The 22,049-nt window shown below is 39.7% G+C and overlaps 1 protein-coding gene across 1 annotated transcript in view; it reads left to right on the top strand.

Moving 5' to 3' along the window:
• The window catches only part of ADAMTS3 (ADAM metallopeptidase with thrombospondin type 1 motif 3), a 187,200-nt gene extending 165,859 nt beyond the window's left edge, over positions 1 to 21,341 (top strand). Inside the window, 9 exon segments of the mRNA XM_073340380.1 lie at positions 330 to 453; positions 5,045 to 5,125; positions 7,425 to 7,588; positions 8,269 to 8,434; positions 9,246 to 9,378; positions 11,412 to 11,619; positions 13,093 to 13,210; positions 18,548 to 18,981; positions 18,983 to 21,341. Coding sequence (XP_073196481.1) covers positions 330 to 453; positions 5,045 to 5,125; positions 7,425 to 7,588; positions 8,269 to 8,434; positions 9,246 to 9,378; positions 11,412 to 11,619; positions 13,093 to 13,210; positions 18,548 to 18,981; positions 18,983 to 19,129 — 1,575 coding nt within the window. The 3' untranslated portion in view covers positions 19,130 to 21,341.
• The last annotated feature ends 708 nt before the right edge of the window (positions 21,342 to 22,049 follow it).

The following is a 22,049-nucleotide window of genomic DNA, read 5'->3' on the forward strand; positions in this document are numbered from 1 at the left end:
CTGTCAAGGTTTACTTGGTCCCACCACAGTGTAGGGGCTAGACTTGATGACCTCTTGAGGTTCCTTCCAGCCCTATGTTTCTATGATTCTAAGTGAAAAGAAATTCTGCCTGAATTTCTCTGTTGCCTGTTCCTTTTTTTATAATCCATTTTAGTAGTGGGTTTAATACAGGAATCCGTTCATAGCTTTCACTGTGTTATTCAATCTCAGTCTTTCAAGTATTTTTATATTTGATTACATCAGTTGTTGGGTGAACTTTCCTTTCCACAGTGATATTTATAATGGGGAAAATAAAAAACCCAATGCTCCTCTTCCTCTCCTCTCTCCAGAAAGTGGGCTGTGACAAGGAAATCGGTTCCAACAAAGTTGAAGATAAATGTGGGGTCTGCGGTGGAGATAATTCTCATTGCCGAACGGTCAAAGGGACCTTTACCCGAACTCCCAAAAAACCCGGTAGGCTGAGCACTTTCATGCACCCAGATATATTCCATGTTGTCATTAGTGTTCATTAATATCGACTGGTTAGAAAAACGTATCCTCGCCTGCTTAAACAAAGTTGCAAGACTGTATACAAAAATAGGACGTTCTTTGACAGCAAAATGCACATGTTTTAAAAACATTAAATATGAATTGTTTTTGTTGTTTGAAGGCCCTGTTAAGACAACCTGGCTAAACTAGAATATCTAATATCCCTATGTAGGGCATATTTAGTTTTTCAGTCAGTCATAAGATGGCTCTAATCAGTGGTAAAAATGTGATCGTTGCTAAACAAAAATAACCTGTAAGGCTAATAGAGAAACCTGGAAAAAAGATCAAGACCCTAACCCTATTATTTTCCATTTCTGGTTAGCAGATTTAGGGACAGATCCTGCCCCATTGCCACCAGTTGGGCCTGCTTCTCAGTTACACTAAACACCCCTTTACGCTACTCTGGCAGCATAAAGGGGGTATAGGTATAATCATCCTTGCTTTAGCACCTCTTTACTCTCTCAGAGGTCTTAGTATATATGAGAAACAGGCCCAATTGATTTCAGTAATAGAGGATTGGGGCCTTAGTGTGACAGGTATTTTAGCATGTTAAGTCTGAACATTTATTCAGGGGGTGAAAAACACCATTTAATGATTAATATTTATTTTATTCAGTGTGACTTTTGCACCTGTTTCCCTCATCACACACACTTCCCTCTAACCTCTCTAAAGGTAACTATTAAAAAAAAAGCAGGGCGAGCTTATATTTTTTCACAAGCTTCTCTAATGAAATTTAAATTGAGTGGCAAAAGGCATGTGTACAAATCCAGAGGTCTGTCAATACGTGTGTGTTTGGTGTCAAGTTGGTTTTGTGTAGAAAACTCCCAAATTGAAATGCCTTGGCCAAGGGGCGAAAAAATGAACACAACCAAAATTCCCATACCCATTTTTGTGTGGGAACTGAAGTAATTCTGAATTGAATGTGCAAGTACTTTTCAGGGGCACCTTCATGTTTTCTGTAATTTTTTTGGTAGCGGTTTGAGATGAAGTGGAATGTGTGTATGGTAATGATCAATTAGTTGAACAGAAAAGATGTCAAGGTTGACATGCACTCCCCTTAATAAAATGGGCCAAATTCAGTCCTCCAATACTCATGCCTGATACCAAAATCACTGGGAGCTGTACTTACCTAAGTGCAGAAGTGTCTCAGTTCATTTAAATGAGACCGTCACTTTACTGGGATGTTTCATAGCATAATGATTGCAAATGATAATGACTGCTGCACACATGAGACAGTATTACCAAATGTTCAGCTGTACATAGATGCATCAAGTCAGTTCCAAGTGGTTCAGTTCTTTTTGTAACCAGGTGTTAAAAATGGGAGTGAAATTGTAAGCTCCAACCATAAAGTTACCAAATTAAAGATTAAAAGAGGATGCGTTCTCTGAGTAATGAGGAAATGAAGGGAATATTAGTTTTATTCCTGTATATTATGCAGTGCGTTGTTTACCATCTTAAGGTTTTTTGAACTGTTTTTATTTTAGTAAAATGAGGTAAGACCTCTTCTTTTAGTGGCAAACCCTGCCCATCCCCTCCGGGTCAGAGAGAGCAGAGGGAGGCCTCACGGGGATCTGTATCCTAAGCATGCCATGGAGCACAGTTGGCTGTTCTGCAGCACAGAGGGGTTTGGGAAGGAGCAGGGAGGAAGCTGAAGGAGGGGTAGGAGTAGTGTACCTGTGTCTACAGCTATGCAATTTCAAATGTTGTTAAGTGATGCCGGTGAAACTGTGCCAGATTTGCACCAGCATCGGTGATTGCAGAATTTGGTCAATAGCTAGACAGCCCAATTAAAATTAGATGAAAATAAGGTAGTGTATGTGGCAATAAAATGGGGCAAGGATTCCACTGGTGAATATTTTATAAATTATCACCATCTATTTGGAATATTCGACCTGTTCTCCAGACCAATGGAGAGACAAGACACTATTTTTTTTAAACAAATGACGTGCTTTGTAAACTCCTTACAAAACACAAGCTATTTAAAAATGTGATTGTTTTCTCCACCTCTTTTGCGGGCTGGGATGAACCAAGACAGGACAGATTATGTGGGGAAATCAATCTACGTGTAAGGTATTGACATAGGGAATATACATACACTGTATGAATACACACACGCATTGGAATGGGATGGAAGACAGCACATTGGAGCCATATAAGTAAACCTCTGTATTTCTGGAATCAGTAGTAGTTCATGATTTCTGGCACAGTTAAGTTCTTAATAATCAGAAATAGAGATGGTCAAAATTGTCCCAATTTTTTCATTTAAAAACTTATTTTTCTGTGGCATGGGTATGATTGTGTGAGAAAGCATAAACAGTCTTCCAGATGTCTGAAACGCAAATGTCTTGTGGGTGATCAATGTTGTTAAGTGGCTGTTTGGAAAAGGCAGCCAATTATTCAACCCCAAACTGATGTTTCAATGCTAGCGTAACATCTAGTGCTTTACAATAACTGGCAATATAGTTATTAAAAGACTAATCAAACTCTTCCAACAGGGAAACATTTAAGCAAGAGGTGCCAAAGAGAATTCAAGTTGCTGGAAAATGAAATCTGCAAGTATCCAACTTAAAATCACCTACCTGATTTTTCATTCATACTTAGGCTCACTTTCATTGACTATTAAAATTTGCTGGATATTTCTAACAATATTTTAAATGCATTTTGAACTTCAGCACATACTGTAACCATGTAATTTATATTCTGCATTTGTAAAATGCACCTGGCTGACATTATAGTCAATGAAACAGCAAGACTCAGTTCCCAGAACACTAATTAAAGACATTCTATTTAAGGGAAGACAAGAGGAGCATTCACTTTGCCCAAAGGAGCTCGCAATATTTCCCTCTCTGAAACAAGGGAGTCTAAAAATATTCTGGGTAAGTTTCGCCTGGTTGCAGAAAGATGGGCATCAACGACAACTGCAATATTCTTGCTACAGTTCTCACTTCCAGCTAGTCACTTACACATATTGCAAGAACAGGCAAAAGCTTTATGTTTCATATGCTTGATCACTGATAAGTAAAAGGATTAGTATATTCTGCTTGTGCATATTAGTATAACCCTGTCATCCATCAGCCTATAGTGTTAATTTATATATTCATAGCTCTTCGTTTTCTTCACCAGTTTTCCATGTATCTGTGGTATGCTACAGATACATGAATCAAGAGTACAGGTGGAACTTTGGACCAAAAGTCCTGATTGTTACACTTGAATTAGTTAAGCTTTTATTTGCTCAGTGCAATTAGGAACTCAACTCTTTCCCCATCTGTTTACAATGATTCTGTAGTAGGACTGGAATTGATATACTTTATTTGGAAACACAGCATATCAGAGTGAGCAAGAGATATATTTACTTATATGGCATATTTTATAAACATGGATACGTTTTAGGGATATGCTGTATGTTAACACTAAGAAGATTTTCTTGGTTAAATGTACATACATGAAGACAAGTGTACCATTTAAAGTTGTTCAAACTCTCAGTCAAATTGTAGGCAAAGAAATACAAAAATACTATGTATTAAAACATTGATGCCTGACATTTTTAAACATGATAAAATTTGTTCACATTCAGTTCTTATAAAACGTGTTCTCATTTGAACCCTGGTGCAACATAATTTCTTGATCATGGGTGGAGAAAAATGTCCATAACTCTTACTGGTTTTTTCCCCCTTGGTGGAAAGCTGAGAATATTACTCTTCCTGCTGAAACACTGTCCTAAACAATTCACTTGGGGTTAGATTTAATTAGGAATTATATCTTAGAGCATCAATGATCATTTTGGAAAGAATTTTAACTCTAAATATCAGGTAGCATCCCAATAAGGGAGGAGTGGCACCAGTTTAACTTAAGGTGTGATTTTTAAATTGGCTGAAGACCACTTTACTTCTGTATGAGTGTCTCTACACTGGGATTAACGTGCTTTAATTTTACACATTTTCAGTTCTCATCTTGAGATGCAGTCCCGTTTGAAACAGGGCTACGTTAACGTGAACTAAGGCACCTTTTAGAGTGTGCTAGCGGCTCTGCCAGGGGGATTTTGAGCACAACACTTTAGAGTGCTTTACACATTGCACCTCTCTGGTGCACTTTGCCTTGCCAGGTTGACCAACCCTTTAGAGTTTCACAGAGTTAAGCAAATACAAGAGACCTGAACACCATTGAGTCATAAGGCTGAAAGGTGACAAAGAAAAGCAATCAGAAAGGCCTGTTTTAATTCTGAGAAACATAGGAAACATACATTTTTGCCTGAATTTGTTAATTGTTATGGTCTTAAAACAACATAACAAAGTAAGTGGCTAAGGTTTGTAACCGTGTCTCTTTTTTTTCCCTAAAAGAGAAAAAAGTGCAAGACAGCCGAATCAGATCAATTACAAACCTATCTGAAGCTGCTTGTAGGTTAATGGATACCCTCTTCTGCAAGCTGAAGCTGAATAATATAGTGCCCTACTAACCATCGCTATTACTTTTTGTTTTTCTTCTTTGCTTTCTTCAATGACTACTACACATGCCAAAGGGTACCTTAAGATGTTTGATATCCCCCCTGGTGCTAGACATGTGTTTATCCAAGAAGACGAGGCTTCTCCTCACATTCTTGGTAAGTGTTTCTCGCCTCAGGTTTGGTCCTTGTGCATGAAAGTTAATGTCAAACAATTGGGCATGCATTGGAGAACCTGAGAAATGAGAGAACCGTCAACTTAATTGTGTTTATTGCATTGTAAGACAATAACAAGCTAAAGGCTTTGCTGGTTTCCTTGTGATTTGACAGTTGCATTCACGAGGCTGAATCCTACTGTACAAACTTAGTAATTATGTTTGTTTCTCATCTGAATTTTCTAGAAACTCAAACTGATCCTCATTAGCACTTTTTGCACTAACAAGGAGCTATTGATCAAATTGAACGTGCATTATTAGTCAATTTAACAGGTTTCAGAGTAGCAGCCGTGTTAGTCTGTATTTGCAAAAAGAAAAGGAGTACTTGTGGCACCTTAGAGACTAACCAATTTATTTGAGCATAAGCTTTCGTGAGTTGCATCTGATGAAGTGAGCTGTAGCTCACGAAAGCTCATACTCAAGTAAATTGGTTAGTCTCTAAGGTGCCACAAGTACTCCTGTTCTTTTAGTCAATTTAAAGGGACACTGTCAGGCTAAAAAAGTATATAGGATATTACTATATTAATATAATTTAGCACACTTTAATTTCTTACGTAGAGTGGGTTGTAAGCAACACCTTATGTCATTACATGGAAAGAAGTTAAGAAATCTTCTTAACTCGTAAATATTTTTGCTGTTTGTTTACATTTACATTTCTCTCGGACAATGAAAGTGACTACCAATTTCACTTTTGTTTCAAGTCATTTTTGTCCAGTCACTTGTCCCTTTCTCATGCACTAGGGACCTGATCCAAAGGTAGAATTTTCCACTGACTTCAGTGGTTTCTGGATTGGGTCCTAACACAGTGCTGCAGTGTCCAGGTTGCAAACATTGTAGGGAAAATTTTGTTTTAAAAAAACAAAAACCAAATTTTGCATTAGAATAAAGCAAAAGTAGGGGAACATTTCTGCTGGTTTTCAGGCTTGTGAAAGCTTATTTGTAGAAACCTTAGATTTTGGATCAGATGTGACCTGACCGTGTACCTTTTCAATACAGAGCTACTCTGCCTTTATAGTAAATAGACTCCATAGAGCTAATAAATACATGATGCATGGCTTTTGCATTTTATTTACTGTAGTTATGATAATTTACAAGATTTTTCTCTAATTTTATGTCATAGTTTTGTTGTGTGTTTAGAAAAATGATTTGTCTTTTTCTCTCTCTGATTATTTTTTAAACTCTAAACAACTAATGATTTGTAAACTATACACTTCCAGGATAACAATAACATCCACATCATGGTTATTTCTTTCACGTCTTACTCTAGGAAACTAGAAACATATCTCCCAAAGTGCATGAACATCTTAGTTGTTTGTTATCAGATGTTTTATTATGCGTTCTGTTCTCCCTTACCTTGTAATGGTGGTTCGATCTGTTGCATCCTTTTTCTAATCCCCAGAATCAGATGGCGTGTGTTTGTAAAGTTAGCATGTATGGGTAGAATATAAATATACAAAAGAAAACAACCTTTCAAAAAGTACTAGAAAGGGAAAGTAAATATTAATCACTGTGCTGCAAAACCTATGGATTTCACAACCTTGGCAATACAAAGACGTATAATGTTACTGTTATGCTAACATGCCCTTCAATACCCAAAATACTTGTTTAGGTCGCCTCCAAAACTTTCTATGAAAACTAACAGAATTGGCCATTTTAAAGGTTTGGCTTGAGTCTAGAATTAAGCTTCTGTAAAATAAAATATGTATCTTTCATATGTATATCTACATCTATCTAACTTCATCTGATCCATGTGCATTAGGAGATACAGATATTGGCAGTATATACATTGTCAATCTCTGTATCCCCAGACTGTAGTTTAGTGGCAGTATGGGTTTAATGTAGGAATTACAGCTTTGGGTATAGGCTCCAGTCCCTGAGCTGATGGAATGTAGCACTTGCCAAAGGTGATCTGCTTTAGATCCTTGGAAGGAGTATCATCCATTCCCTGAGCACAGATTTATGAGTTTTTGGCAAAGCCTCCACTCTTGGGTTGGAGGAGGAGGCATGCTAGAGAGAGATGGGTTCAAGAGTGCTGAATGGAAGAGACAGGAGAACTTGAGTATTTTTGGATTAGGAATAGCAAAAACTCCTCAATTCCCAAAGACCTGCTGCAAAATGCAACATTTAAAATAATAAGCGAAAAGGGCTTTATAGAATGCTGCTTGTCTCATTTCATGTGAACCCCGGTGACTGCAGATTACATGACAGGAAGCACAATTGCCACTGTTTTCACTTCCTTTTAGCCATTAAGAACCAGGCTACTGGACATTATATTCTGAACGGGAAAGGGGAGGAGGCCAAGTCACGGTCCTTCATTGATCTTGGTGTGGAGTGGGAATACAACATAGAAGATGACATAGAAACTCTTCATACTGATGGGCCTTTGCATGATGCTGTTGTTGTATTGGTAGGTTATGTCAAGGGGTTGGTTTTTATTGTTGTCGTGTTTGTGTGTGGCCAAACTACTTCTTTTTATTTAAAAAAAATAATGTTAAATCTTAGAGTGGGATAAGTATGTAATCTCTATTGGAAAACATGCATGTGTATAATGGTTTTTGAGAAAGCCGATGGGCAGAAGCTCTGTCCACACTAGTAGTAAGAAAAACAAGTTTTAAGAATAGTTTTACTGACATTCACTTTCAGAGGCAGTGTGCGGTGTCCACACTACTGCATCATAAGCACCCATTTATTCATACAACAGTAACAAGCTACCCATAGGCATAGTACAGTGCCCGCTGACATCATGGGCCATTGGATCAGGCCCCATATTAGTCAGAACTGTGTTTGCGACCAGCCCCTCCCTCAAGCAGAGTAGGAATGTGACCATGCAGCATGGCCAGTCTACACAGCTCCAGTTCAGTAATCCAGAGCTAGGAAGGGTCAGTATTTGGTCCTATGTAAACTCTCCCAGTTTAGACTCATTAGAGGCATATTTTTCTGTGTTGATCATACTAATTTTTGTACTAAATATGAAGGTAAAGATCAATACGTTTTTCAGCTACTAAGCACCGCCCACATGTCCAGAAACTGGTTTGTTGACACGGAAAAGAATAAATATGTGCTCCATTTCTATTGGATCTTTTATAGGTCATTCCTCAAGAGAACGACACAAGATCTAGCCTGACTTACAAATACATCATTCATGAGGATTCAGTACCCACTATCAACAGTAACAACGTTCTTCAGGACGAAATAGATACTTTTGAGTGGGCTTTGAAGAGCTGGTCCCAGTGCTCCAAACCTTGTGCTGGAGGTAAACAGAGATGCAGCAGCTTCTCGTGATTCATGTTAAATTAGGAGGAAGAAAAAGAGTAAAAGATGGGGCCTACATTTTCAAAAGTGATTAAAAATATTTGGTGCCTCAATTTTTGGGTTGCCCAAGTTGAAACACTTTAAATGTCTGGGTTTTGGAAAGTGTTGCACTCCGTCCTGTGAAATTGGGCACCAAAAAACCACTGGTACCCAAAATCAGCTCATCACTTCTAGAAATGTAGATCTCGATGTTTATTTCACGGCAGTATGAACGTTCTGTGGCACTGCTGGTATTCCTGACAGTTCGAATGGGAAGTATCATAAATGCCACAGTAACTTGAATTACTACAGCCTGGCCTAGTGGATAGATCCCTGGACAGACTCAAGAAACCTGGGGGCTGTTCCCAGCTCAGCCACTCACCTGCTGGGTGAACGTGGGTAAGTCCTTTCTACGCCTCGGTTTCCCTTGAGTAACATTCTATTGCCTCAGTGATCCAGGTGGTCAGAATTTGTTGATTGTAATGGTTCCTTCTGGCCTTAAAATCTATGAAAATACCATGATTTTAATAGCATCATTATCTCTCTAATATACTGTAGAGTTACTCCAGATAATTCTGAATTTTATATCCCCAAACCATTTTGTGCTTGACATAGTAACGAACAGCAGTAGTATTTAAATATAATGTAAATGTCTTTCGGACGGTTAATCCTAAAATAGTCCACAAACATTGCAATTAAACAAAAGTGTTTAAGAAGGGGCAGGACATTTTTACTAATTGTCACACAAAGTTACTTTCTGAAATATTTTCTAGGTTTCCAATACACGAAATATGGGTGCCGCAGGAAAAGTGATAACAAAATGGTTCACCGCAGCTTCTGTGAAGCCAGCAAAAAACCAAAGCCTATTCGTAGAATGTGCAATCTGCAGGAATGCACACAGCCACTGTAAGTATGGATAGATGAAATGTGTGCCTCAAATGGTAGTTCATGATTCTAAGAAATGGTAGGAGGGAAAAGTGGAGAATAAAGACCATGGACTTCCAGAAGGCAGATTTTAGCAAACGCAGAAAATTGGTAGGTAAGATCTTGTGGGGCGCAAGTCTAAGGGAAAAAAAGAGTTGGCAGTTTCTTTAAAGATATCATTAAGGGCACAAGAGCAAATGATCCCAACATCTAGGATAGATAGGAAATATGGTAAGAGACCAGCCTGTCTTAACCAGGAGATTTTCTTGAATTTCAGGTTGTTGAAGGAGAGAATACACTTATAAAGTTTACAGATACCATCAAGCTGGGAGGGGTTGCAAGTGCTTTGGAGGATAGGATTAGAATGTGAAATGGTCTGAAATAAATAGGAAGAAATTCAGTAAAAGTAATACACTTAAGTAGGAATAATCAGTTGGACAAATACAAAATGGGAAATGACTGCCTAGGAAGGAGTACTGCAAAAAAGAATCTGGATTTTACTGGATCACAAAACCTATATACGAGTCAACAATGTAAGACTTGCAAAAAAAAGTGAACATCTTTCTGGGATATATTGGCAGGAATGTGTAAAGAAGACATGAAAAGTAATTCTTCCACTCTTCTCAGCACTGATTAGAACTCAACTGGAATATTGTGTCCAGTTCTGAGCACCACACTCTCGGAAAGATGTGAACAAATTGGAGAAAGTCTGAAGGAGAGCAACAAAAATTATTAAAGGTCTAAAAAACATGACGTACAGGGAAAGATTAAACAAACACAATTTTTTTTCAGTCTGGACAAAAGAAGACTGAGGGGGACATGATAACACTCTTCAAGTACATAAAAGGTTGTTATAAAGAGGAGGGTGATAAATTATTCTCTGTAACCACTGATGACAGGACAAGAAGTAATGGCCATCAATTGCAGCAAAGGAGACATTAGGAAAAACTTCCGAAATGTCAGAGTGGTTAAGCACTGGAATAAATTGCCTAGGGAGGTTGTGGAATCTCCACCATTGGAGATTTTTAAGAGCAGGTTAGACAAACACCTGTCAGGATGATCTAGACAATAGTTAGTCCTTCCTCAATGCAGGGAATTGGACTAGATGACCTATCAAGGTCCCTTCCAGTCCTGTATTTCTATGATTCTATGGGCTGGGAAAAAATGGTGGAGGTAGAAGCTTGCCCAGGCCTGGCTTAGGGGACTGCTGATGGGATACAGAATGTTGTTTCCATCTCATGGCAGTTTTGCTGCCAAGAATTTGATGGTCGTCTCATTTCATTTATTAATGGACACCTGTCACTAATGGGGCACACTCAGTACAGAGGCTAAAGGATGAATAGGCACAGAGTTTAAACTATCCCCTTCCATTTAGAGGTGCTCCCTTGAAGTCAAGATTAAGGAAAATTAGTGGGAAAGCCTTGGGAAGCTTCTTTATTCTGGATGAAATCCCCCTCTGTGGCACTGCCTGGGGCTAAAGTGGGATTTACATGGTACAGAGATCTTGTGCTGGCTGGCTGACAATGGGTGGATTGCAGCCTCTGTGCATAATAGACAGATGCATGCAGTCTCCCTGGCTGCCAGTTTCATTTCTTTCATGAGCACTTGAAAAAATGAAACTAGTCTTGGCAGCACTCATTTCTCTGTTGCTCTGTTCTCTGAGTACAATAATGGGTGTGTGTTAACTCTGATGGAAAAGTGCCATAGAATTTAACAGGGGTGAAACCAATCTAAAATGAAATCCAACAGAAAGCAGCAGTAGATGGAAGAGAATTATGCTCCTGCTATAGAATTCCAAAGGTTGGTTTTAACAATTCTATATAAAGATTCTCTATTAAATTCTACTGGATTTTTCCATAAGGGATGCTTAGTATTCCAATGTATGCCCCCGAGGCAGTGTGACTTGTATGTAAGCCAAGCAGAGCAGAATTTAAACAATCCCTAGTTGGTTACTGTACAGTGTGGTAGATAAATAGATTAATGTATGATGGCACTTTTGTTTTTAACCCACCCAGCTGGATAGCAGATGAATGGGAATACTGCACAAAAACCTGTGGGAGTTCTGGTTACCAGATCCGTACTGTGCGCTGCATTCAACCTCTTCACGACGGCGCAAACCGCTCGGTCCATATCAAGTACTGTAGTGGGGATCGCCCCGAGAGCCGCAGGCCATGTAACAGAACGCCATGCCCTGCGCAGTGGAAAGCCGGACCCTGGGCTGAGGTGGGAAAGCAGTATTCTACAGTATATACAGATATACGTATATCTTTGGAGCTGGCAGACCTTTCTTTAGCAGTAAATGAACAGCTGTACCTTTGTCGGCCCCACCTGCCTGCAGTGTAAGCACTGCCTTTGGGTTAAGGGCCTCTGGCTGCAACTTTATTGAATTCCAGAGTCTTAAATTAACCACAAATAGTGACCTGGAAGCCCACAGGGCTTGAGGTCTCCATAACCCTGAAAAGCAAAAGGGCTCTCACTCCTCCTGGAATTAACAAAAGAATCAAGCTATCAAAGCCTGCAAACCTAGGTGAAAAATTTCATACGAATTTTCATGAAAAAAAATTGTTCTCTAACTTCTCAGCACCGCTTTTGAGATAGCAGAAGTTTTTAGTTGTTTTTGCCTGCAGCAAGACTTTCTGGGAGTTTTTTTTGCCAGTTTTTGGTTTATAAAGAAACAACCGAGCCCTGTAGCTAACGGCTGAAGCAATAATCTTGACCTTTGACTTTTCTGGGTTTGGGTCACAGCGTTACTGTTCTCTTCAAAATTCGTACCAAACAGAAGTTACATTTCTGCTGGAAATAAATGCCTGGGAAGGGAATGCCCCTTTACCCTCTTTGTGGACTTCCTACATTGAGACTCTCAGTATGAGGAGGAGGCCTGGTAGTAAGGGTGCCAACTAGGAACTCGGGAGATCTGGGTTCAAGTCCCTGTTCTGCCACAGATTTCCTGTCTGACCTTGGGCAAATCACTTAGCCTCTCTGTGCTTCTGTTCCTCGTCTGTACAGTGGGGATAATAGCACTGCCCTACCTCACAGGGGTGTTGTGAGGATAAATACATTACAGATTGTGAGATGTTCAGATCCTACAGTAATGCCGGCCAAAATAAGTACCACAGATACATATAGCAACCTCTGTTGGGCTGCTACTTACCCACTCCTCCACAACATACAGAAGAGGGGGAGTAGTGCAAGGAACAGGGGAGTTATGTCTCTCCCCCACCTCCCTAGCGTAGTAGCTAGCACAGATGGGGAAGAAAGCTGTGCTAAGTAAAAGTCTGGTGCAAGTTATTTTCTCCAGAGCAAGGGGGAAACAAAAAATCAAATGGACTCACTCTGAGAATCACAATTTGGCCCCGGTCTGCTCCCTTTGGCAGTACAGCTTTGTGCTGCCCCGTACCCCAGCCTTTAATGCTTGGATTTTCAGAACAGACAAAAACTACTAGCAAAATTCAGAATATGTGACCGTAAAAATTAAACATTACAGGAAAGGAGGAACGGCTCTGCCCAACGGCTGCCCCCGAGGCAAATGTCAACCTCTGAAAAAACTCCTATCAAAAAAGGGAATTTACAACATACCCTGAAGGTCACCCATATCAGGCTATTCCAGACGATGTCGCCTTTGTGACATACCTGTAAGATAATTGCATGTTGCTGGAGCCAGGCATAACAGTAAAATACCTTGTATCTGTTCTGTAGTGTTCTGTGACCTGTGGGGAAGGAACTGAGTCCAGGCAGGTCACATGCCGTGCTGGTGACCAGTGTGATGGAGAAAAACCTGAATCAGTGAGGGTTTGTAAGCTTGCTCCCTGTAATGGTAAGTAAACTTCCTGAATAACTGCACGGGCAATGGGAGCAACAATCTATGAAGTCCTGTTTCAGTGTAGGATTTCCACATACTACAGAGGTAGGCAGATGCAGACAGAGATGCCAGGGCTAGATCTCATTCTTCTAGGCTTAACTGAAAGAACAAAACAAAAAGATTTGAAGTTCTAACAGAGCTTTCATTTAACAGCTGTGTTTTCTGGGCTACTGTGTACAGTACATGGTCTTTTGAAACAAGATGCAGTATAGGTACTGTGAATAGATGAATAATTTTGGGAATACCTAGCTTATACAGTGTTGTGGTGCTACAAAATGATAAGGGTACCATGTATTTCAATTGTCTCATGCTACAAAATATATCTGGTGTTTTAGACCAGAATTTTCTTTCATTTGAAAGGGATCCTGATATCTGAACTTTTAATCCTGCACATAATTGACATAAAAACAGCTAAACTCTGAAACTGACCATATGGAAAAACATGGCTGAGATCTTCAGTAACCAGTGTCCAAAGTCCACTTCTAGCCTCCTCAACAAGTCTGGCCTAATTTTCAAAACCATTGAGCACTCTCATCTCCTGTTAACTTCAGAGAGAGTTACAGGTGCTCAATGCCTCTGAAAATCAGGCTCCTCTCTGAGGGTGCCTAAATATTGAGTTTGAAAATTTTGACCTAAGTTCCCATTACAGACTCTTTCGCACTGATAATAAGGAATCCTGCTTTAAACACTAGGGGGAAGCAGAGCTTTAGCTACTGTACAGAGAAGCAGCATTACAATTCTTCTGTATCTTAAGGGAAAGATATTTCCTTATGCAGTGAGTTTTTTCTTTAGAGACTGAGACTTCCAAAATAAAAGAATGAAGCTTTGATCCTGCAAATTCTTATGCACATGCTTAAATTTACACAAGAGTAGTTCCAGTGACTTCTTAAACATGTGACTTAACTGCAGAGCAGGGGACCGCATTTCTGTTTCTGAAGTGGATCATTTAAAGCATAAGAGTCAGACATGCAAATGTTGAGGGGAAAAGCTTTGTATTCTAAGGGGACGCTGAGCTCTACATGTTACCTCTGTGCAGATCCCCAGCCCAAGGCCTATGTGCTACATAAGTCCCCATAAATGGGCTTATGTGGGACTTGAATGGACTCTGTAGTGACCATCTGTGCAGGGGTGAAATTCACCCCCAGTTAAAGTTCTTCCTGTTTTTATTTTATAAATGTTTAAAATACATCCATCACTCAGGTGGCTGAGTACATGAAGCATGTCTGGGTTAGTCACTGGGAGGTTTACAAATCCCTAGATTGATGCTCCAGGTAGAATAGACCGAACGTATATTAAAACATGATGAAACACCTATTAAACAAAAACTTAACTAGCAAGGAAAGCTACAGGGCAGTGCTACAGATTTAAGCAGCAGATGTACACTAAGCACTGAACTATAGGAAGATATTATACAGTGGTAGGGCATACATAATTACATGCAGCCAAATCATGCCCCTCTGTAGCAAAAGTGAAGCAGCTGGTATCGATTCTATTCCTCGGCCCTGCACGTGCTGCAGGTCTCTGAATGCCCAGGAACATATTCTGCCTGTGTGCCCAGCTCAAAGATTTGGACCATAATTTTTACTGTGGGGAAGATTGTCAAAGGTTCAGAATGGAATTAAGTGCCCAATTTCCATTAATTTTCATTCAGCCATTATAGTAGATAGTTCTCATTATTCCTCTGGGTCAGATATTCAAATAGAATCTCTGCTTTCCACCCAGTTCTAAATATGGTTTACAAATCATTATGCAGTTATGTTTCTGTGCACTACAATTATTTGATGATAGAATGTGATATAAACTCGTTATATGCATGCCATTTTGATAGATGCAATTATTACGTAAATATCTGATAATTCCATCATAATTAAAATTGGAGCAGTCACCGCTTTCTGAGCATTAAACTCTTGCCATGCAGTTTCAGAGGGTTCCCTTCAAGATTTTTTTGGTGTCACATAGAAAATTACCATTCTGTTTACACACCTCAGTGCTATATGTAACACATTTTTATTTCTCTTCCCCTGTATTTCATAATTAAAGACATCTGCCATCAACTTTCTCCTCCCATGGTCTTTAAATACCCTCTGGCCTATTTCTGGATTTAGTTAGATTTTCCTTTGGGGACACTGTCTGTAAGTACTGTACAAGCTTTGAGGATTGTATTTACTTTGACAATGCTGCCTTTTCACTGATCTGCAGCATACCTGTAGCATTCCCAAAAATACTTCTACGGTAATTGTTAGGCTGCACTAAAAGTATCCTATAGAAGCAATAAAGATGCCTTAGGGAGCCGATACGCTTTCTCACGTCTTCCTCCCCTAGTTATCATGAAACAAATAACAAAATGTGAAAAGGAGAATTTTTACCATGAAAACCAGCAGAAGGATACAACAGCCTATATACTGAATAAGAAATGGTTGACTAGGTGGTGCAGAATTAACCTAAAAAGTAAAAGAAAGGGACTACGTGAGTACACAGCTCAAAGATTGTACTTATTTCACTGGAAGTAGATAAGTACAAAATCAAATCTTTGCATTATACAATTGGTTTGATAAATCCAAACCCTCTAAAACCTACTTCAGTGAAATCAGCTGTCAGAAAATTCGAACAAAAATCAAGTGCATTGTCTGCAGGTAAAAACAAATTAATTGCTTGGTACTTTTTGATGTAGTTGGCAGCCTCTTCGAGGATGTCTGTGGAACTTGCACTTAAACTAGATGTAAATAAGTACATAAATTATAAATGTATTCTTAACATAAAATTTGCTATGTTTTCCAAAACAACTGCTTTTAAATAACATGGAAGCACAAGTTGTTAATTATTGGTCTGTGTATGCTACGCTAGTGTACATGCAAAGATTTGTGTTTTGACATTAGTGTTCTAGTTTGAATTATGAAAAAAGATCCTTTAATTTCCCATGCTGATGTCCTCCTCAAAAAACTTTTCAGAGGCATGATGGTGCTTCATAGACAGGGTTATTGTTCACTGCCAGAGTTGCAGATTGAACAATAGGTTTTCCTAGAAGCAAGGAAGTTTTTATCAATGAAGGATGTCAGGATTGAGCCCAGTGAATAATGAAAATGCTAATATTGGCATAATTTGTCAATGATGTTACTTTGTATAATTTTCTTGTATTTATGAATGATGAGCCGGCTCCTCAGCTGTTGTAAGTGTGGGCGGACCAGTATTGGAATCAGTGGAGCTAAGCTAATTTACAAGCCAACTGAGGAGCTGGCCCACAGTTTGTATTTTGAATTTTAAAATGGCTATTCAGCACCCTGTTGACATGAAGTGAGGTAACCTCCACACGCCCATGAAAAAATATCGCAGTGCAGCTGGCTAATTTAAGAAGCGACTGTACACCCCATCTGTTGCTTATTAAAATGCCAACTACATAAATACTAACTATGACTGTTGGACCAAAAGCTAAAACACACCTATTTGGTGGTTTGGTTTAGTTTTATCTTTGTCACCTCTCTAGCTTATAATTATGCCTTCTGCTATGTAAATAAAATCTGTCGCTATCATTGCAAATAAACTGTAGCACATCGGAAGCAGTCTGTTAACGTACACTTTGTGCTGGTAACTCTCAAAACATTGGAATAGTTGTTTAGGGCACCAACCAACTCATTTGGCTCTCCATTAAAGTATTTCACAAGAGTGAACAATAGTAAGTTTGTAAATTCTCAGCCTAAGGGGATCCAATCCTGCAAGGTGTTGGACTCCTCCTGCTGAATGCCCTCACTGCAGGCTCAGACCCAGCGACCCTGCTGTGACAGTGAGCTGCACTCAGGCCTATATGGTGTTCCATTGAAGCCAGTGGACGCCGAGGGTCTATGTGCATAATTCTCAATGCAGGATTGTGGCTTTCGGTGCCTATTCAAGAAGTGTGTAATTCAAATTATTTTTCTGGCTATAGAGGACTACATTTTATAATGTCAGCATGGTAAAAAGGCTGAAATTTCACAGCACACATCCATGTAAGCTAAATATTAATGCGATCAATGCATATGAAATTGAGCTATTATATATAAATTCAGTACAGTAGAAATTACCAACATGTTAGTCTAATATACAGGGCAGGGGGAGAATTACCCATCTCCTGATTTTGGAGCTCCCCAAGGAGTACTGTTAATTTCAGGTTCCTTGGGCCGAATTCTGCCCTGCTGTCTGTCTCTTATGTTCACAGAGACTTGCCAGAGGCATAAGCCAAGGAAGAATTTGGCTCCTGCCCCTAGACAGGACAAAAACATTAAAAGCCATTCGAGCTCAGCATAACAGAATTACTGAGCTGCTTGTACCTTGATATGGCTGATTATTGCTGACTGCAACATTCAGTACCTCTCAGGATTAGTCCCAGATCTGCAAACGCTAAAGCACGTGCTTTTCTTTCTTTTAATTCAGTTGGATTATTCCCACTCTGAAAATAAAAAGCGCACGTAAGTTTCCAGGGTCAGGGTCTTAGACCGAGAACAAAAAATGACCTCCACTAATTTACAACCATCATGCTGATTTTGTCCAGTGCGTCTGCAGCCTTTGCACTTCTAGCTAAATAACCCTGTTCTGTTGATAAGATATCTCATGCATGCTCAAAGGAAAACTGGCATCTTGTGTGAGCCCTCCCAGGAACGTACATCTCATGCACCAACCCTAGAGGAAACTTAAGGCTTATGTTTGGCAAAAGGATTGCTTGGGTTATCAGTTACATTTAGGTCACTGAAGACCTCAAAAACATGGTTCATTTAACTGCCAACATTTTTTTTTTAAAGAACACATGAAAAGAATCTTTCAGAGATACTACCCGGGATTTCCTTTCCTTCAAGAGAAGGTCCATTCTGGGCCAACTCTTGTTGACAGAGGGCAAAACCAGAAGGGATCATTTCAACTCTAATTATGATGATGTGTAGGACTGCATCTGCTATGGTGTGGAAGAGCTGCCAAATTTTATGCAATAGCATATTCTGCATATACTGTATCTCGCCTTCCCCAAGCATGGGTCATGCTTTTCTACATGCAGAGCGATCTGTTTTCCTGTGCAAGGGAGCCAACACTGTCAAAGGTGTCCAGTGATTTTGGGCACCTCAGTTTGTTGGTACGCAACTTTAAAGGGCCTGATTCTGAGAGGGAAGACGCTGCACACTTTCTGAGAATCAGGTCCCCTTTCAGCATCTCAAGTTGGGGCCCCCGGTCATCAGTCACTTTTCAAAATGTAGGCTTTGGCCTCTGAACTTTTGAAATGCCGCCCTGCATGATTTCCCCAGGTTTACAATCCATATTGTGCTTGTTTTGCAGATGAGCCCTGCCTGGGAGACAAGTCAATATTCTGTCAAATGGAAGTGCTCGCACGCTACTGCTCCATCCCCGGCTACAACAAGCTGTGCTGTGAGTCTTGTAGCAAGCGAAGCAGCACCCTCCCGCCTCCTTACCTTACTGAAGCTGCTGAAACCAAAGAGGAAGTGATGTTCCATCCTAGTAACCTACATCGGGCTTTGGCGAAGCCGACGTCTTTAGTACCTCAGCACGCAGAGGTTGCTGATGAGAACAGAAGTTCTGTAGGCAGGATGCCTCCTGTGGAAGAGGACATAGATGTACTTGTTTCTACATCAAATAGTAAGTCCAAAGGTGCTGAGTCTCCCCAGAGGAGAGCTTACCAAGCAGGAAATCAGACTTCTAGGCTGATCGCAATGCCATATCAGTCACCTACCAAGATTGGCAATCTGTCCCCATAATGCATCCGCCTTGGCAGCCGTTGTTCCCATGGTAGCAGTTAACAACACTTCTGCAGGTGCTCTTTCTCCAGCTAGAACCTCAAAGGAAAATGAGAAGCATGTTGAAAAGAGACATGCTTTGAGATCATCTACAGTGGAAAGATAAAAGTGAATGCAAAAAGGAGGATAGTAACAGAAAGCTTTTATTCAGGACACAATGGTGCGTGCTGCTTTCCAGAAGCAGGACTCTCTACAGATCATTTTAGTTGTAAATAAAAAACAAAAAGTGCTGGTTCACTTTCTAATTGCTGCCATCCTCCTACACTTCATTATCTGGTTAGCTTGAATGCATGGGAGGAAAGCACCAAAGAATATTCACATCAATGAAGGAAAGTTGCCGAGTATGGTGGTCATTCTCTAATACAGAGCCTATTTTGCACATCAGCTAATTGTTTGTTTTTATTTTTAAAAGATCACATGTAGGGGTGGAAAAAACACCACCACCACAAGAGGTACCAAAAGTTTACACTTTTACAAAATATTTTTGCAGTGGAACAACAGAATCCACGAGACTTGTATTGCTAATTTATCTATATAAACAAATATTGTATGAGCAAATTTTCAGCTGTTGTGTATATACTGTATATTGCAGAAAATCAGTATTATTTTTAAGAGTTTTGTGCTGTCAAACAATTGTTTACCTATGTTGCATTTCTGGAGGTTTACTAGGTGCCTGCCATTGAGTACTGCCTTCCTTACATTCCGGGAGTTGATTTTCAAAGCAGCATTTTAATCAAAAGAGGAGCTCCATTTTAATATAGATTACAGCTACTGACCGTAGGAAGATTTTTATTTTTAATATCAACAATGTGATGCTTTCTTTTTGGGGGGGTGGGGGGACACTGCCATCTGACTGGTCCAAACCTACTGGTCACCTACCAAAAAGTCTGTTCAGCAGCATAACACCTTTAATCACAGGTAGAAGAAACTGATCAAATGGGCCAGTGAAATCAATGCTAACACCCCTACCCTCTACTTAGCAGGCATTCATTAGGTCTAGAACTCGCAGTGCCTTCTCTGAATTTTCCTTTTGCCTAAGAGGGACAGACTAGTGTAGTAAGTGAAAAAGTAACTGTGTATATGTTGTAAGTACTGTACTGTTCACAAGACAAATGTGAGTTGTGTGTTCTGGATGAGCTGTTTGTTTCTGAAGCTGAAAGAGCATCACAGAGCTAGAATAGGCACTAACAAGAAGCAGCTGTAACCAGATTTAAAATGGATGCTTTTCCTGTTTAAAGCATGGATTTAAAGGGGAGAGAGATATTTATTTTTCAGCATGGTTCACCTTGAAATCTCCACAACCACAATGCATCTGACTGCAATAATTGCTAGTAATTTATGTCAATAACCATCTTTCTCAGTTCAACCAGTCATGCTCTCTCCTGTGTGTTGCTGTAAAGTACTTGTATATAGGATTGAGAACTAAAGATATTTATTAAAAGTTGAATTCTTGATAGTATTTTATGTACTAACTATTTACACTAATAGCAGTGACTTTTTTGCCAAGATAAAATAGAGAGATGTAATTAGACACATGTACGTGCTATATATGCGTAGAACAGAAATTTAAGCTAACTAAACTACTGTAGATGAATTGTTGATCTAATTTCTTTTTTAAAAAAATATCTTATGAAAATGTTTTTTTCTATTACAAGCATCTTTAGGTTTTTTAATAGTTTACTAAAGTTTGATGTGCAATTTTTGTGCTGTCTGAGCAAACTGTGTAATAAAACAGTGAATCTGTAGCACTAAAAACACTATGAAATATATGAGGACTCCATGGATCACATTTTGGAAACAGACCAAGAAGCGAGTATAGTAATTTGGCAGGATTGCAGAGATGACGTTAGAATGCAAATCTCTTTCAGGAGACCCGAAGGTAAATTAGAATGTAGGTAAATTAACCCTCAAAAGAGAATAGGATCACGTCTCTTTTGCATTATGATGTTTGTAATCTAATCCACTGAAGTATTGACTCGATGCCTCTAAAGAATTGCTGCTACTTTTATGCAAGGCTTTTGAAGGTCTAAAGAAATTAGCATTGGATAGATTGTGTACAGACAATCCCTGAGCCTCAAACAGACCAAAAGGATATGTGTTTGCTTTCTTGGAATTCCCCAGAAGCCAAATTCGCTCGCTCGCTCTTTATCTTTTACATATATACAATATGGATGTAGATACTCCTTGTACCTTTTTGCTTTCTTTTCTACCAAGCTAATTTCTCCTTCATTAAAGTGTACACTACTGATACTGTTTGTTGTATTGGGGAGCACCTAGCAATAAAAACTTTAACATGCCACTCTGTACTGTGGTTTGGTTTTTGGCTTAAGCTTCCTCTCCACAAAGTGGAGGCAGATTTATTTCTTTATCAGGCTCTTTGTCTTCTTGTAAAATATGAATTTGAACGTATTTCACTTAAATGGATTCAAAAACACAGCCAGCCTCCTGGGCCACCTTGAACTAGACAGCAGGCCTGGGGATACCAAACGGCAGTCACAAAGGATGTAGGGGCAGATCCTCTCCAATCCCAAGTTCTGCTCAGCACAGGAGGGAGCGAGGCTTCTTGTGGCTCCCTGACTCTGTAGGCCAACAGGTACCAGCCCCAACCCCTATGCAAGTCAGAGCAGCCTAGTCTTACAGTAGCCAGGTATGGTCTCCAAGGGTACATCTGCACTGCAAAAAAAGGCCCACTGCAGCAAGTCTCAGAACCTGGATCAACTGAGTTGGGCTTGTTTTACAGAGCTAAAAATAGCCGTGTAGACAAGGGCTCAGGCTAGAGACCTACCATCCTTGGTGGGTTTCAGAGCCCAGACAAGTCTGACCCCAAATGTCTACACCGCTATTTTTAGCTCTGTAGCCAGAGTCCTGCAAGCCAGTTGACCTGGGCTGTGAGACACGCTGACATTGCCTTTTTTTTTTTTTTTTCAATGCAGCCATAGCCTAGGCCATCTACCAGCTGAGAGTCTGTGGAAAGCACCAGTGTACCACCCCTACCACTTTGACATGCCTTCTAAACTTACTCCACC

Source organism: Lepidochelys kempii, chromosome 4 (assembly GCF_965140265.1).
Source record: "Lepidochelys kempii isolate rLepKem1 chromosome 4, rLepKem1.hap2, whole genome shotgun sequence".
Classification (NCBI taxonomy): Eukaryota; Metazoa; Chordata; order Testudines; family Cheloniidae; genus Lepidochelys; species Lepidochelys kempii.